General features: G+C 38.8%; 2 protein-coding genes across 2 annotated transcripts in view; one reads left to right on the top strand and one right to left on the bottom strand.

Moving 5' to 3' along the window:
- The first annotated feature begins 324 nt into the window (after positions 1 to 324).
- trpc4apb (transient receptor potential cation channel, subfamily C, member 4 associated protein b) lies at positions 325 to 12348 on the top strand. Its single transcript, XM_066671115.1, has 19 exons — positions 325 to 527; positions 2257 to 2385; positions 2527 to 2643; positions 2889 to 2946; positions 3093 to 3148; positions 3258 to 3386; positions 3555 to 3756; positions 3934 to 4122; positions 5166 to 5308; positions 7143 to 7271; positions 7355 to 7413; positions 7883 to 7984; positions 8076 to 8159; positions 8254 to 8344; positions 8434 to 8574; positions 8782 to 8893; positions 8973 to 9085; positions 9194 to 9400; positions 10086 to 12348. Exons 1-19 carry the CDS (start codon positions 354 to 356, stop codon positions 10221 to 10223), a joined length of 2373 nt encoding a protein of 790 aa, XP_066527212.1. The 5' UTR covers positions 325 to 353; the 3' UTR covers positions 10224 to 12348.
- The window catches only part of myh7bb (myosin, heavy chain 7B, cardiac muscle, beta b), an 18061-nt gene continuing 14525 nt past the window's right edge, over positions 12282 to 15817 (bottom strand). Inside the window, exons 32-40 of the mRNA XM_066671114.1 lie at positions 15697 to 15812; positions 15381 to 15573; positions 15039 to 15242; positions 14815 to 14940; positions 14091 to 14261; positions 13902 to 14006; positions 12865 to 12960; positions 12454 to 12591; positions 12282 to 12331 (exon numbers count right to left, since the gene is read on the bottom strand). Of these exons, the coding sequence (XP_066527211.1) occupies positions 12320 to 12331; positions 12454 to 12591; positions 12865 to 12960; positions 13902 to 14006; positions 14091 to 14261; positions 14815 to 14940; positions 15039 to 15242; positions 15381 to 15573; positions 15697 to 15812 (1161 nt within the window). The 3' untranslated portion in view covers positions 12282 to 12319. The remainder of the gene's footprint in view (positions 12332 to 12453; positions 12592 to 12864; positions 12961 to 13901; positions 14007 to 14090; positions 14262 to 14814; positions 14941 to 15038; positions 15243 to 15380; positions 15574 to 15696; positions 15813 to 15817) is intronic.

Below are 15817 nucleotides of genomic sequence, written 5' to 3'. Positions count from 1 at the left end.
AATGATTAACATGTTAAAAACTGAGAGCAATGCCATACATATAAGTTTGGAATTAAACCTTTAAAAAAACATAACCATTTCAATTTTTACTTGAGTGAAATATTGAAACAGTACCAATATTTTCAATTATAGCTAAGTATAGTGCTGGGAGCTTCACTAACAATGACTCTGACTGTAATTTTCTCATTGTGAGAGGGAGAAGTGGGTGTGTTTTTATTTACCTATAATAACGTGAGTAAATGAAGACATCTGGGCCAACACAAATCAGATTATTTCTTTTTTTTTAATCATTAATGTTTACAGACTCTCCGATCCAGCAGGCGACGGTAATCCTCTCGTCGTGGGCGAAGCGGATGAAACCTTATGAAGAAACAGAAAAGCTCGGCGACGTCAGAGGAAAAACAATGGCGGCTAACGGGCAGCGACTGTGTCGAACTCAAACAAGGCGAAGAAACCGAGGCAAAAACATATTAAGTAGGATCAAATATGGGCAAATAACAGGCTTGGGCATGACCCGAGGCACTCAGGTAAGATTTCAGTGAATATTTCAAGTGTTTTGTTACTGTTTGTCAGTTTACAGGTCAGCAGGCCTCAGCAGCCTCGACTCTGGAGTTTGGTGCTTACGCGAATTTCCCGTTCCTCCGTACTTACACTTCTGCCTCACAAAAGTTTAAAATAAAGCGAATCGTGTATTTGCAGGTTCTGTGTAACATTTGCAGTCTCATGTAACATCACAAGTGTCTCTAGCTCGGCTGTCAGGTCGATACCCGAGCTAACTAGCTAGCTAGCAACCACGGTGTATTTTTGCTGTGTTGTTTTGAATCCTTTCCTGAGTGGAACCAGGCAGCGCGTTCATATTGAGTTCATCTGTATATTTATATATTCTGGGAATTGAGTAAACCATGTTCTAAATACAGAAAAAAAATTAATTGCTTGCTAAAGATAAACGTTAGATAACGTTACTGTTTTTAGCTGGTTATCTAACACCACTCCTTGGTTCCCTGATAGTTCCTAGTCTCTCCTTCACTTACACCTGGTTTCTGTAGTATATGGGTTTCATGGGTATAAAAAGTATATTATAAGAGTTGTCTCACATTTTTCACAATATCCAAACCAGGAAACACTACAGTAATTGAAGTCAGTTTTCTCTACTTTTCCTCCATTATGTATAGTCCTATATTCATTTTTTGGCAATAATGTCTCATAATATTATAACAATGATTCAGTATTTCATAAAAATTAGAAAATATGTCAATATTCTGGCTTATGATTTTGAAACAATGACTTGCTCTTTCTTAAATCACAAAAACATTCTTAGATTTGTCAAATTGCATAGAAAAGTCAGGTGTCGTACAAAACATATTTACACACACACACACACACAAGTATGTTTTCTTGTCAAAATACAAAATTTACTGAAAATTCAATCAACACCATAAAAAGCCATTGACTCTTATGCAGACTTCTGTTCCTTATACAGTGTACAGGGTTGATAAAGCAAAGCAAGGTGTAAAGTAGACTTTTGAAAAATGAATGTGTGCTTACAATGAAACCTGAGTGAGAGTTTCACCAAAAAAACTAAACCTTTCAGTTGTTAAGTGGGTCCCACCAGCATCAATGTTCCAAAAAATCCTTCAGCTGGAGCAAGGAACAAGGAACTGGAAAAAATATTATTTGAATGAGTGGAAAGGTGTTTCCAAGCATTGCATACACACTAGAGGCTTTTACATCATTTCAAGAGTTTCCTTGCGTTGATCTTACTTTTCCGCATTGATCTTACTTTTCCGCTCACTGCTCATGTTTCATTGTTCTGTTTGTTCTGACTCTTGCGTTTATTTACATAGACCAGACAATAAGGAGAAATGGCTATTTATAGTGAATATTGTTTACAAAAAAAAAAACAACTCTCCTCCCCTCTCCCTTTCTTCGCTCATAGGCGCACTTGAGCTTAGGTCGGTGACTTCTGGTTTGGTGAAATGAACATGGTTTATTCCCAAATGAGAAATGTGTAAAAGCAATACAATAGAACTGCGAACTGAGTATGATCACTAAGAATATCCCCTACAGATGTGAAAGAATTGAAGTTCACATCACAAAAACAGATTAACTTTCTCTATCCTCATTTGAATTGACTGTATGTTACCCATGCTGTGTGAAATGATTCAGCTTGTATGGATTGTATGCAGTGTTTGTCTGACATTTTTTAAATTTAATTACTTGTTTACTTGAATTTCTTCCATGTGGACTGCCTGCTAGATCCCAGTGGACCTGCTTGAGGAGAGAGATAAAAAAGCTCGATGGCAGGGAATCCCCCTGTTGCTGAGGAGATTGCATGAAAGCAGTCATATAAACAGTGACCTTTCCAAGACACACAATGTGGTTAAGGTATCTTATGTACTTTGTTTACTGTTGCCTTAAATTAATTATTTGTGTAAGGTTTCTATTTAAGTCTTTGATTTAAATAATAATGATGAATAATTACAATTATACAGCATTTGAAAGTTAGAGTTCTTTCTCTTAATGCAGGAGCTGTCATCATTGCTCTCCATGGAGGCAATGTCCTTTGTCACAGAAGACCGGAAGACACCGCAGGAGTCTGTATCACCTAACACTTACACCTTTGACCTTTTTGGAGGAGTTCATGTAAGTGTTGTCTAGTGAAATTTCACTGTAATTATTTTAGTAACTCTGAATGTGTTTTAAGATTTTTAAAATGGAACTTTTTAAATGTTACAGAGAGTCCAAGAACTTCAGCAACCCCTAAGCCTTGGGGTTAAGCCTTGTCTTAATATTGATGGATTGGCATATGTACACTCCTGTGATCTCAGTGTGAAATGTGTTTTTGTTTTTTTCCCTCTTCCCCAACCATTTGTTTTTCCCCTCCCCAGTTGTTTGTAGAGATTTTGATGCGGCCCACTCTCTCAATACAAGGGGATGTACCCATAAGTAAGTACTAAATCAAGTTTATGTCAGAATGATGTTATGTAGTATTTTTCTTGCATAAATAAATTATATACTTACAGACAATTGAGAGAGAAATGTTTATGAAGTTTTTTTTTTTTCCTCCCTCTCTCTCTCCCCCCCATTTGCAGTGAGTGATGACCTTATCAAGGACTGCTTAAGTGTTCTTTACAACTGCTGCATATGTGTAAGGTTTTTTTTTTGTTCTGGCCAGTTAATGAGGATTATAAGCTTAATTCACAAGTTTGAATTTCTGTTCTGTTAATGTAAACAGAGTGTTTCTTTTTCTCTTGCAGACAGAAGGCGTTACAAAGAGCCTTGCAGCAAGGGATGATTTTGTCATGTTCCTATTTACTCTTATGTCAAACAAGAAGACTTTCCTACAGACTGCAACACTTATTGAAGACATAATGGGAGTTAGGAAGGTAAAATCTGTTCTTTTGTATTTTTATTTTTTAGTTGACATTTTTAGTTGTATTCTGGGTCCATTTCTGTAACTGTACTTTGTATTATGGTACTTTACGGGTAATGTGTTCTAGCCAAAGTAAAATTATAAATACTTCAGACATTAATGTAACATTTTGTCTTTTCAGGAGGTGATCCGACTGGAGGACATTCCTAACCTGGCCAGTCTAGTCCAGAGTTTCAACCAGCAGCAGCTGGCCAACTTCTGTCGTATCCTGTCTGTCACCATATCAGAGCCAGATATGGGAGTGGATGACAAGCACACACTCCTGGCCCGCAACGCTCAGCAAAAGATCAACGCGTCTCCATCACGTGCCGAGAGCAACCAAGGTCAGGGTCAGACTGCTTTGTTTGCTTGAATGTACATGCATTATTCTGTTTTACTGCAATCTGTGTAACTTTTCGTCCTACTTATAGTTGGGTAAATTTTGTGTAATATTTTAAAAACAAAACTTAGTGAAACTTTTTCTGTTGAGGTGAATAACAAACTCTTTGCTCTTTCTCCAGTGGCGCTGCTGAATATCCCTGGCTTTATTGAGCGACTGTGTAAGCTGGCCACACGGAAGGTATCTGAGGCATCTGGCACATCAGCCCTGCTACAGGAGCTGGAGGACTGGCATAGCTGGCTGGACAATGCATTGGTGCTGGATGCTCTTATGCAAATGGCAATTGAGGAGGCTGAGCAGAGTAGTACAGGTGAGAGAGAGAGACCACATTGACAGGCAGAAACATTTCAAGCATGGTATTTAAATTTCTTTCTTGTTCTGGAAGGCCACAGTACTACAGATGTGTTGTTTTCACAGTTTGAAAATTCATTTAGACCACATGGCTAAGACCACATTTGCTTTTTGATTTAAATAACTGTTAAAATTTTTTCTGCTTGACCCAAATGTAATGTTCACACTGTTCTCATTTTCCATGACATATTGACCAGAGGCTGATTATATCAGCCCTATATCATTAATTTACTCCAGTCTTGGATACACAGTTTCCAGTTTGTTGCTGGTTGAGTGACACAGAGCTCTGCCGTGTATAGCTGCATTTTTATTTGTGCATTATTGTTTTAATTGTTTCGGTTGTGGAAAAAAATTTAAATAAACCATTGTCAGTCATGTTAATTCACTATTGTTTTATTGAAGCTTTTTTTTATTGCTTTGTTTTATCCATGAGTACATAAATATCAGTCTTTAATCTCCTGTATTCCTTCTAGACACTCTTTTCTTCATTCACACATGAAAAACTCATATTTAGAAAGATAAGATAATCCATTATTAGGGGGAAATGTTGTTATTATTAATATCATAGCATGATGGACCATTGACTTCTGGAGAAATTTCCGGCATTTCTTAATATTGCAATATATATATTTTTAAATCACTCCTGTACCGAGAATAATTCACCACCCAAAATGTTAATTTAACAGCGTCTTGGGAAAGCTGATTTAGGTCTAGAGGACGACCGACACAAACTATGCAGCAACAGATCAGCTACTGTCTCTGACTCGTGTGGGGTAGCCTTTAATGAGCTCTAGTAGCCTATACATGGTTCTATCTTTGGAATAAACACATTACCAGGAAGTTTTACTGCAATTTCAGAGCTGAGTTCAGGCTCTCATGGTTCTTCACTATAAGAATTGTACTTTTTAGAATTTATCCTCCTTAGTATATTTATTTCTGCATGTCTTATACTGTGCACTCACACTAATCTCTTTCTTCTCTCCTAATGTTCCTGGTGTTCAGAGTCATCTGATGAAGGCTCACTTTCCTCAAGCCCTCTTAGGCATACTTTGCCTCAGTCCATGAAGATAGTGCATGAGATCATGTACAAAGTGGAAGTGCTCTACGTATTGTGTGTGCTGCTCATGGGTCGGCAGAGAAATCAGGTAAAACCTGCTTTTATATATTTGAATTATTGTTATTTATTTATTATTATTTTTTATGTGTGTATAAATGGTTGGACAATGTCAGTGTGTGGCCATTATGGGTGGGCGATATTTCAAATAATATCGCGATATGCTTGGGTATTTTTGCAATGGCGATTATACATTCATTCATTATCTGTAACCGCTTATCCAATTCAGGGCCGCGGGGGTCCAGAGCCTACCTGGAATCATTGAGCACAAGGCAGGAATACACCCTGGAGGGGGCGCCAGTCCTTCACAGGGCAACACAGACACACACACATTCACTCACACCTACAGACACTTTAGAGTCGCCAATCCATCTACCAACGTGTGTTTTTGGACTGTGGGTGAAAACCGGAGCACCCGGAGGAAACCCACGCGGACACGGGGAGAACACACCAACTCCTCACAGACAGTCACCCGGAGCGGGAATTGAACCCACAACCTCCAGGTCCCTGGAGCTGTGTGACTGCGACACTACCTGCTGCGCCACCGTGCCGCCCAATAAAATTATTCTAAAAACACTTTTTTTATGTTTTGCCAACAGACAGCCCTGAAATATTTGATACAGGGCTGGATGGATGGCGAGACACGATACCATATTATGAAAACCTTTATTTGTTTATTTATTTACCCCCCCCCCCTTCCTTGTCCCCCCTTTGCCCCTGATTCGAGCCTTTTAATATTGAGTATCTTCTGATACATAGTCTCCTAGATAGTCCTGTTAATGAATATCTCGCATTAAGAAACAAACTGCCTGCATCCAAGCTGCTGCTTAATTTTCTTTATAACAAATAAACAAATGGTGTTTCCACAAACAGTTGATATAAATACTTTATTTTTAGACTTATATAAAGTTATGTAATGGGATATTTATGTATAAAGAATTAATTTGATTCTAAAAGTCAGTCTGTTTTTTTTTTTTTTGTCATCACAGATGTGTTGAGGAAAAAAATAAATGTAGTTTCTTTGAGACAAGGTGCTAAAATAAGATTTTTTTTTTCTTTTAAGCACTGACCTGTTTCTCTCAGTGCCACTAAACCAACCCTGTAGGTGGGACTGTGACTCCATTGGCTGCAGCACCAAATGATGGACAGCTAAGTCTGGCTGCTGATTGGCTAAAAATAATTGATCACCAATGAGAAGTGCGTTTTCTGTTTGGGAGCTGTGGAGTATCTGCCCCTCCCTCCAGCTGAGGGAGAGCAGCGTTTCTCAAACAAGGCATGGATTTAACGGTGCTCTTATTTGGAAATAAAGCTTTGGCACTTGTTTCATTTTTGTCCTTTGTTGACTTGCACACAATTATGCGAGAGGTAGACCTGAGTCTACCTGTGCGCGATAAATGTGCTGAGAACTGTTCCAGCGGCTTATACGAACAATGGCAGGACTGTGTGTGTGTGTGTGTGTGTGTGCGTGCACGCGAGAGAGGAAAAACAGAGAGCTGAACGGGACATTTGTGCACTGTTTTAAATGTAATCAGATGAAAACCTGCGTATACTCTGCATACTCGATGTAAGGAATATGGTCTTTTCTAAATCATATAGAAAACACTATGGAATGTATGCATATTTGCGATAAATCCCCCAGCTGTAGCTTGAGCTCAAGTCACATTCACACGCCTGTGTTAGAAGCTCGCGCTTATGTCACAATATCACGATATGGCAAAAGTCTTATTGAATAAAAAAAAAACATACCGGTATTATCATGAATGATATTATATCTCCCACCCCTAGTGGGCATAACAATGTTCTTCAGGAGTTAGAGGTATAAAGTTGTTCTGATATATCTACTGATATCTGACACATTTATATAGGTTCACAGGATGCTAGCAGAGTACCGCTTGATTCCTGGCTTGAACAACTTGTTTGACAAGCTGATTTGGAGGAGGCAACCATCGAGCCACACCTTACATAGACAGAACCAGAACTGTGACTGCAGTCCAGTAAGACCCAGTCCATTGTCAAATTTACAATGTCTGTAGCTTCATACAGAGAGAACATGGATAATGTTTTGTTCTGTCTACAGGAGATCTCATTCAAGATCCAGTTCCTTAGGCTACTGCAGAGTTTCAGTGACCACCACGAGTGAGTACAATTGAAATTGTGAACAAAGAACTGTAGGTTATTTATTTATTTTTATTATTATTTTTTTTTCCTTTATTTTGTTTTTTCTTCAGTGCTTGTACACTGTTTATTTACTTGAACACAGTAGTTTGACTAAACCCATGGTTAGCCTGAAAAAGGAAACTCTTTACCACTATTTGTTAATTTTCATTGCATAACCATGTGGGTTTTTTTTTTTTTTTTTCACCACCGCCCCATTCTTCAGAGGACACACAACATACATTTGCATTCACCACCTAAAACTGTCTATTGAAGTCAGAAAATAAAAAAAATAAATATATAATTATTATTGTTGTTTTTTGTTGAGTATTCTGACTGTACAATAAAAATAAAGTAGCACAACTATGTCTTAACTGAACTATCATAGTGCATGTAAACACAATTGTTTTGTGGCTTTAGTGTGTATAACATTCCTTCCTTCTGATCTTAGGAACAAGTATCTGCTCTTGAATGGGCAGGAGTTAAATGAATTAAGTGCCATCTCTCTAAAAGCAAACATCCCTGAAGTGGAGGCTCTGGTCAACACAGATCGGTACTTAAAAGGAGAAACATTGTATTTATATTTAAATGTATACTGTAATTCTATTTTTCACTCACACTTTTTTCTCCCTCCCTTGGTTTAGGAATCTAGTGTGTGATGGTAAAAAGGGGCTACTGACACGGCTCATTTCAGTCATGAAGAAAGAGCCTGTTGATTCATCCTTCAGGTGAGAGCTGCATCGAGCAGATGTAATCCTTTATCATAGGAACTTATAACATTCTCTGTGCATTGCATGATCCAACCCCTCCTCTACCCTGTAGATTCTGGCAGGCTAGGGCAGTAGAGAGTTTTCTCAGAGGAGCTACATCTTATGCCGACCAGATTTTCTTGCTGAAAAGGGGCTTGCTGGAGGTGAGACCTTTCACCTTATTTTGCACTTATGTACCATAATTTTTTGCCATATTTTATACATATGTACTCTTGTGTGTCTCTCTCTACAGCACATCCTCTTTTGCATCATAGACAGTGGCTGTAAATCGCGTGATGTCCTTCAGAGCTATTTTGATCTTTTGGGCGAGCTCATGAAGTTCAACATTGATGCCTTTAAGAGATTTAACAAATATGTGAACACAGAAGAGAAGGTTGGTGTTTGTGTACATAAAATTATCTTTTATATGTGAAAGGTTATTCATGTGCATTGTCATGCAAGAACACACGCATATATGTGTATATAAACAAAGTGTGTGTGTGTATATAAGAAGTGAATCTTCAGCCACACTGGCACATTTTGCCCCAACACTTTTTTTAATTTGATCTAATATTTCTTCCCTGTTTCAACGTTATTTTAGTTTCAGATATTCCTGAGCCAGATCAACAGCTCACTGGTGGACTCCAACATGCTGGTGCGCTGCATTGTTCTGTCATTGGACCGATTTGAGGGCCAAACAGATGATATTAAAGGTACTAGTGACAATATAATGAATGTACTGTGATTTTCAAGCTGGTTTGTATGTTAATCATGAGCTCTTTTTCCTGTCAGTGGTAGAAGTGCTATCAGAGTGCCGTCTCTTGTCATACATGGCTCAAGTAGAGAACAGACTCTCCTTTCTCTTCAGGCTGATCAACATCATCAACGTTCAGACACTAACTCAGGTTAAAATAAGGCTAAAAGTAACTTATTGTTGACTTGTCTGTTTTTGTCCTGGGTAATGATGCTGTGAATTCTTTATTAAATTGGATATTTGTTTTGGATTATTCCAGGAGAATGTGAGCTGTTTGAATACAAGTTTGGTGGTGCTGATGCTGGCACGGTGGAGGGGCAAACTGCCATTTTACTTGAGCGCTCTTAAAGAGAAGGAGTATGCCGAGAAATACCCTGGATGCTTGCTCAACAACTTCCACCACCTGCTGCGCTTCTGGCAGCACCACTACCTCAACAAAGACAAGGACAGCACCTGCCTGGAGAATGTGAGCATGATGCTGGTTTAACATTCGTCAATGTCCAAAGAAAAGCATGCATCTCAAATTTTGTCTATTTTTAGTTTATTATATAATTTGAACACTGCAGCTGTCATTCATTTGTGTGAATATTTCATTATGAATGGACCAAAGGAAAGGCTCCAAAATTACTTATAATTTATATTATATATATATACTTTTATATATATACTTATAAATTATATTAATATTTATAATTATAATAATTTTATAAGTAAAATTATTTATACATTGATTGGGGCAGCCTTGGCCTTGAGGTTATAGAATCGAGCTGGAGGCTGAAGGGTCGCTGGTTTAATTCCCAGGACCGCCAAGAGAAAATTACCGGCTGAAGTGCCCTTAAGCAAGGTACCTAACCCCAAACTTGGGTTGGCGCTTGGCATCCTTGTGTGTGTGTGTGTGTGTGTGTGTGTGTGTGTGTGTGAAGAATTGCTCACTAATGTGTGTTTGTGTGTTCACTACTACTGATGGGTCAAACACAGAGAAATCATTTCCCTAAGGGGATGGATAAAGGTGTTGTTGTTTCTTGTTTTCCTTGTCCTGTAAATGTATGTTTGGAAATTCATGTTTTACTTTGGACATTGATGATATGCACATGCACATCATCTCAAATCGGTTTAGTAATCTCTACCTGTCTTTCTTCCTCCATGTACAGAGTTCCTGTATTCCTTTTACCTACTGGAAGGAAACGGTGACGGTGTTGCTGAGTTCAGATAGGAGCTCCCTCTGTGCCATTGCCACTTACATAGATGAAGCGTACAGGGACCTGGACAGAGACTTTCTGGAGGTGTGATTCTGGAGACTGTGGGGCTGTGGAAGCGAAGGGAGCTTCTAATGAGCTACTGACAGAGCTCTGAACTTCCACAGGACTGTTCCATAGGGATGCTGTAAGAAAGTTTGTGTGCGTACGTATGGAAGGGAATGTAAGTGTGGGTGCGCCTATGTTTTTACAAATGCATTTGAACGTGCTGGTTATAGTGAACCAGTGCTTCTAAATCTTAGGTGTATGTGTGAGTGCTTGTGTGTGTGGCTGTGTGCGTGTACATGTGTTTTGAGGTAGACGCTGGATTTTTTCCTCCAGGCCTACATAGGCACACTTCTTTTGGCTATAGTCTAAGGGCTCTCATTTTTAGATATGTGACAGTGTTGTGACCTGAAAAATGTTCATGAAATTCTAGAGATGCCCATGAAAAGAGCCCACTCCTCCAGGAGGTTAAAGCTGAAATTCAGGGCCAATGCAATTGTGGTGTTGGTGGATTGCTTAGTTTAAATACTGCCTCTATATTTAAAAATACTGTGTAGCTCACATTCAAATTCTAACTTTACAAACCAGTGAGAAAGGACAGTAAATGAAAATAAAGATGTAAAATGTTTTATCACAATTATGTCTTATGATTACATAGTGTCAATCACAGTGCAATATGAGTTGGTTTGTCTGTTTCACTTTTAAAATACATTTTACCCATTTGCTTTTTTCTAATGAGGATTAGCTGTACTGATTATAGATTTATTTGACCTTGCCTAATGTGAGCTTAAAGGGGCATTCCAGCCTAAAAACTCTAATTAGATAATATTTATTGGGTTATGTAATATGTTATAGTGCATAATTGCATCTTTAGCCTCACTGATTTTGACAGAATTCGTAATTTTGTATTGTTGTGTTTTGCTTCTTGAGTGTCCTCTTGCAACAATATTTAGCATGTATTATCCAAATACATCAAAACTATTGGGAATTCCTGTGATACTCTACAAATGCTAACTGCTAGCTCCTGAGTTGGTGGCCAGAACGTACTGCAAGTAAATGATAAAACACAAACCTTAATGGGCTGTCAAATTATTTTCTTTGTTAGAGGAATAATTAAACAGTCTGTCTCCACAGGCCTGGCCCGAGTCCACACAAGCAATGTGGTTTTGCTTAATTGTATTTTAATAGGACACAATGTTGCCATGGTATTAACCTATTTATCTGATATTTCCAAAACAGCAAGAAATGTGTCCAAATCCGTTGAGCAGTGGGATATGTACTTGGCCTGATCCACTTAGGTGTGGTTGTTTTTACATGATTGAGAAATGTGATATTTTTTTAACACTTTCTGAGCACATGAATGCACACACTGGTACATAAAACTGCAAATGTAAACAGACCACAAGTTCCCATCCTGTCATTCCAGGATGTTTTTCCTCATTACCAGGAATTTTGCTGGGGTGTCCCTTTAACCATATAATTGCCACTTTAAACAAGTCTTATATAATTAGCAGTAACAGAATTCAGAAAATTGAATCAAAATAAATATTAAAATGCTTGTATGGATTTCTGTATAACCGAATGAATGTGTTCCTGCTGCCAGATGAAAAGCTTCATTATGTTTCTGATGGGATTGGACTACTAACAAATTAAAGTGATTGGCACGTCTGAGAAGTGTTGCTACAAGGGTCATTAGAGTTGTAAACTGTTTGCCATAAAGCTTGCAGTGTAAAAAAAAAAATGTTGAACGAAAAATTACATGGATTTTTTGTTTCACACAGTAGTGTTTTTTTTAAATCAAAAGCTCACACTCCTTTTATTTTACACACTCTTTGTATGACATCAACATTTTGCCATGTATTTTATATATATATTTTTTATTTCAAATGTCCACAATCACTCTTAAGCGTAGGGTCCTTAATCCTTCTAGAAACTGTCATGTTAAAATAAGCATGCTCAACTCTGTTAACATCATAAATGAAATGACCAGTTTCTGTCTACAGTGATCTCCAGTGAACACCACGTTAAGCATCTTTGTCCATTGCACCGTGTAAACCAAAGACTTCTTCAGAAATAGATTCACACATGCTACATCACTCAGTGAAGTCCTTTTGCCTCAAGTTTTGCAGAATGTGTTTCAATCATCAGTCTGTGATCTGTAACCACAAAAATATTTATGAAATTATGAAAACTCTGATTTTAAATTTTTGGTGTTAGTATTTTTCCCTTTAAAATGTGCTAGACATAATCTAAGAATCAATATATTTTTTTGCGATACCTTAATAGTATGCGTCTCTCTTGTGCGCACACGCAGTTTGTTGATCTGAGACTCTGCCATGTCTGCTCTCTCCTCTGCGTCATCCAGTTCATATTGGATCTTTCTGAAGCGGGTCATATTGGAGTTGGCCTGTTCCTCCTGCCACACACCAGGTACATACAACATGGTCAGTTTAAACATCTTGGCAGGCTTCTCAGAATGGGATGCTGACCAAAATGTCCTGTCATAATTAATAATGTCTTTTCCCATAGATTTAAACACAGTTTTGAATAAAAACAAGTAGATCTTTTTGTTTTAAGTTGTGTGCCCATCTGGACTTATGGCACACACACAAGACACAAGTCATTTTAATGCAGCAAAGGAGTGAGAGAAAATACTTAGTGATGAGATGGACTGATAAAAGATACGTACTGCATCCTCAGCTTGCCTCTTGTAGCTTTTCACTTTAGTCTGTAGCTTTTCTATCAGATCCTGCATTCGCAACAGGGTCTTCTTGTCCTCTTCAGTCTGCAAAGATTATACAAATCTCTTAGAAGACCATCTATATATAGTAGTTTGTGTATAGTATATTTTTATACCCACAAAGATCTACCATAGCATTATGGCCTTGTTGTCTCAGCTCCACTGGTCATACTTTAATTACACCCAATAGTCTGTTGCTTGTATACCACCTTTAACCCTGTTTGTTTGGAGGTCAGGGCCACCAAAGAGCAGGTATGTTTTGCGAGGTGGGTCATGTCAGAGTTGCAGTGGTGGTGTGCACTAGTATTAGTGGATCAGACACAGCAGTAATGCTGGAGTTTTTAAGCAGCATACACTGACTGTCCACTGTTAGACACACCTACCTTACTGGTCCACCTTGTGGATGTCAGGTACAGTAGCTCATCTGTTGCGGCATAGTTTGTGTTGGTTGTCCTCTAGTCCTTCATCAGTGGACACAGGACCCTGTTGGCTGTTTTTTGTGGTTTGTGAACTAATCTCAGTCCAGCAGCACTGCTGTGTCTGATGCACTTTACAAACGTAACACTCTGCCATCATATTAGTGTCAGAGCAGCACTAAGAATGGTCCACCACCAAAATCATAACTGCTCTGGGGTGGTCCTGGGGGGTTATGATCATTAAAGAACAGGCTAAAAGAGGGCAAACAAAGTGCCAAGAAACAGACGGACAATAGTTTGTAATTGTAGAACTACAAAGTGCCCCCTTATGGTTAGTGGAGCTGAGAAAATGGTCTGTAAGTGTAGAGACAAATAGGTGGTCATGATGTTATGGTTAATCAGAATATAAATATACACACGAATATATATTCTATAGGCTTCTATTGCTCAGTCTGAAACCGCACTTTAAGAACTGCTTCATTGGTGAGGTCACTTGCAAACTTTAAGGCAGTGTCTATGATTTCATCACATGCATTTGACACATGCTCTTGATGCCTTTGTGTGTAATACCTGATATGTAAGTTCTTTGATTCTCCTCTCATATTTTCGTATTCCTTTCTGGAATTCCCCACACTTCCTCTGCTCACAATCCAGCTCTCCCTCCAGCTCCCTGACCTGAGAATCACCACATTTTACATATAATGCCTAATAAAATACAGGAATATATATATATAGATAAGGCATCTAAAATATACTTACCCGTATTTCAAGTTTCTGGATTTGTTTCTTGCCTCCCTTGAGAGCGATTTGTTCTGCCTCATCCAAACGCATCTGCAGATCTTTGATGGTCTGGTCCATATTATTTTTCATTCTTTCCAAATGGGTGCTGGTGTCCTGCTCTTTCTTCAGCTCCTCTGCCATCATCGCTGCCTGTTATTAACATTTAAAGGCTTAAACCTATTCTGGAATGTGGTGGGTCCAGAGCCTATTTTGAATCATTAGGAGCAAGACAGAAATGCACCCTGGACAGAGACCTGGTCTGTCACAAGTCATCACCCACTCACCCAACCTCTCACACTTATGGACATATTTGAATAGCCAATTGATTAATCAACATGTGATTTCCGATTGTGGGAGGGAACTGGAGCACCCAAAGGAAACACACTCAGACACAGTGAGAACACACCTCCACAACACCTGAGGCGGGGATTGAATCCACAACTCCATGTACCTGGAGCTGTGAGATAACCACACAACCTGCTACAGCACTGTCGCCCATTAATCTGATAATAGTGTTTTATTTCATTATATTAATTAAACATCAGTCAATGACAGTTCTGCTGTAGAAATGGTCACTTTCAAGTCTACAAATATAGGCTATGGTTATCCACATTCAGCAACTGTTACTTAAGGGCACTGTATACAATGGATGCCAGTGCTAGGTAAATTAGGCAGAATGGGTGATATTCTTATGAGAACTCACATCAGTAATGGCCTTCTTGGCCTTCTCCTCAGCATTTCGGCACTCTTGCAAAGCATCATCCACTTCACCAGCAAGCACAGAGAGATCACTTTCCAGTTTCTTTTTCTGGTTCAGTACACCAGTATTCTAAAGATGGGAACAGGACAGTCAAAGTAGAGAGATTACTTCATTATCATCTTTACTGTTTATACGTACTCATTGAACAGAATTGGCAAGTTTCTCACCTGTGCGTGTAAGAGGTTCACTCTCTCAGTTGATTCTAGCAGCTCATGTTCAGCAATTTTCCGCATTCGATCAGTTTGTTCAACAGCTGTGCGGAGCTCCTCCACTTCAACTGCAAGTAGGGTGTTTCTGCGCTCTGTCACTGCCACCTGTTCCTTCAGATCCTCACACTGATGCATAGACTCATCAAGTTCCAGTTGCAAGTCCTATGTGCCATTTACAACTAGGATTAACACACTGATGGCCCTTATGTGATTTAATTATGTATTGTGTACACAAGGTTTGTTACATTGTTGACATTTTCTATTAATAGAGAAAAAGACTGCCAGTAACTATTCTCTCACCTTTAACTGAGCTTGCAGGTGGCGAACTAGTTTCTGAGACTCAGCTGCTTGTTTGTTGGCATAACTGAGCTGGATCTCCATCTCATTTAGATCACACTCCATCTTCTTCTTTACCCTGACAGCCTCATTTCTTGCTCTGGCCTCTGCATCCAGAGAGGCTTGCATAGATTCTTGGACACGCTGGTGATTTCGCCTTTATAAGTTTAAGGAATAAGGAGAAATATACATACTACTCAAACTCGTCTGTTATGAAAGTAATACATATATAACATCATGTGATCCAATGATCTAACTCTTGAGCCAAAGTCTCTCTTACCGGAGATTGTCAATTTCCTCATCCCTCTCTGCTATCTTTCTGTCAATTTCTGTTTTCACTTGGTTGAGCTCCATTTGGGCTCGCAAAGTCTTACTTTCCTCATGCTCCAGAGTGCCCTGAG

The sequence above is a fragment of the Hoplias malabaricus genome, chromosome 5 (assembly GCF_029633855.1).
Source record: "Hoplias malabaricus isolate fHopMal1 chromosome 5, fHopMal1.hap1, whole genome shotgun sequence".
Lineage (NCBI taxonomy): Eukaryota > Metazoa > Chordata > Actinopteri > Characiformes > Erythrinidae > Hoplias > Hoplias malabaricus.
The sequence above is the reverse complement of the archived record's forward strand: the minus strand, read 5'-3'. Positions and strand labels throughout refer to the sequence as shown.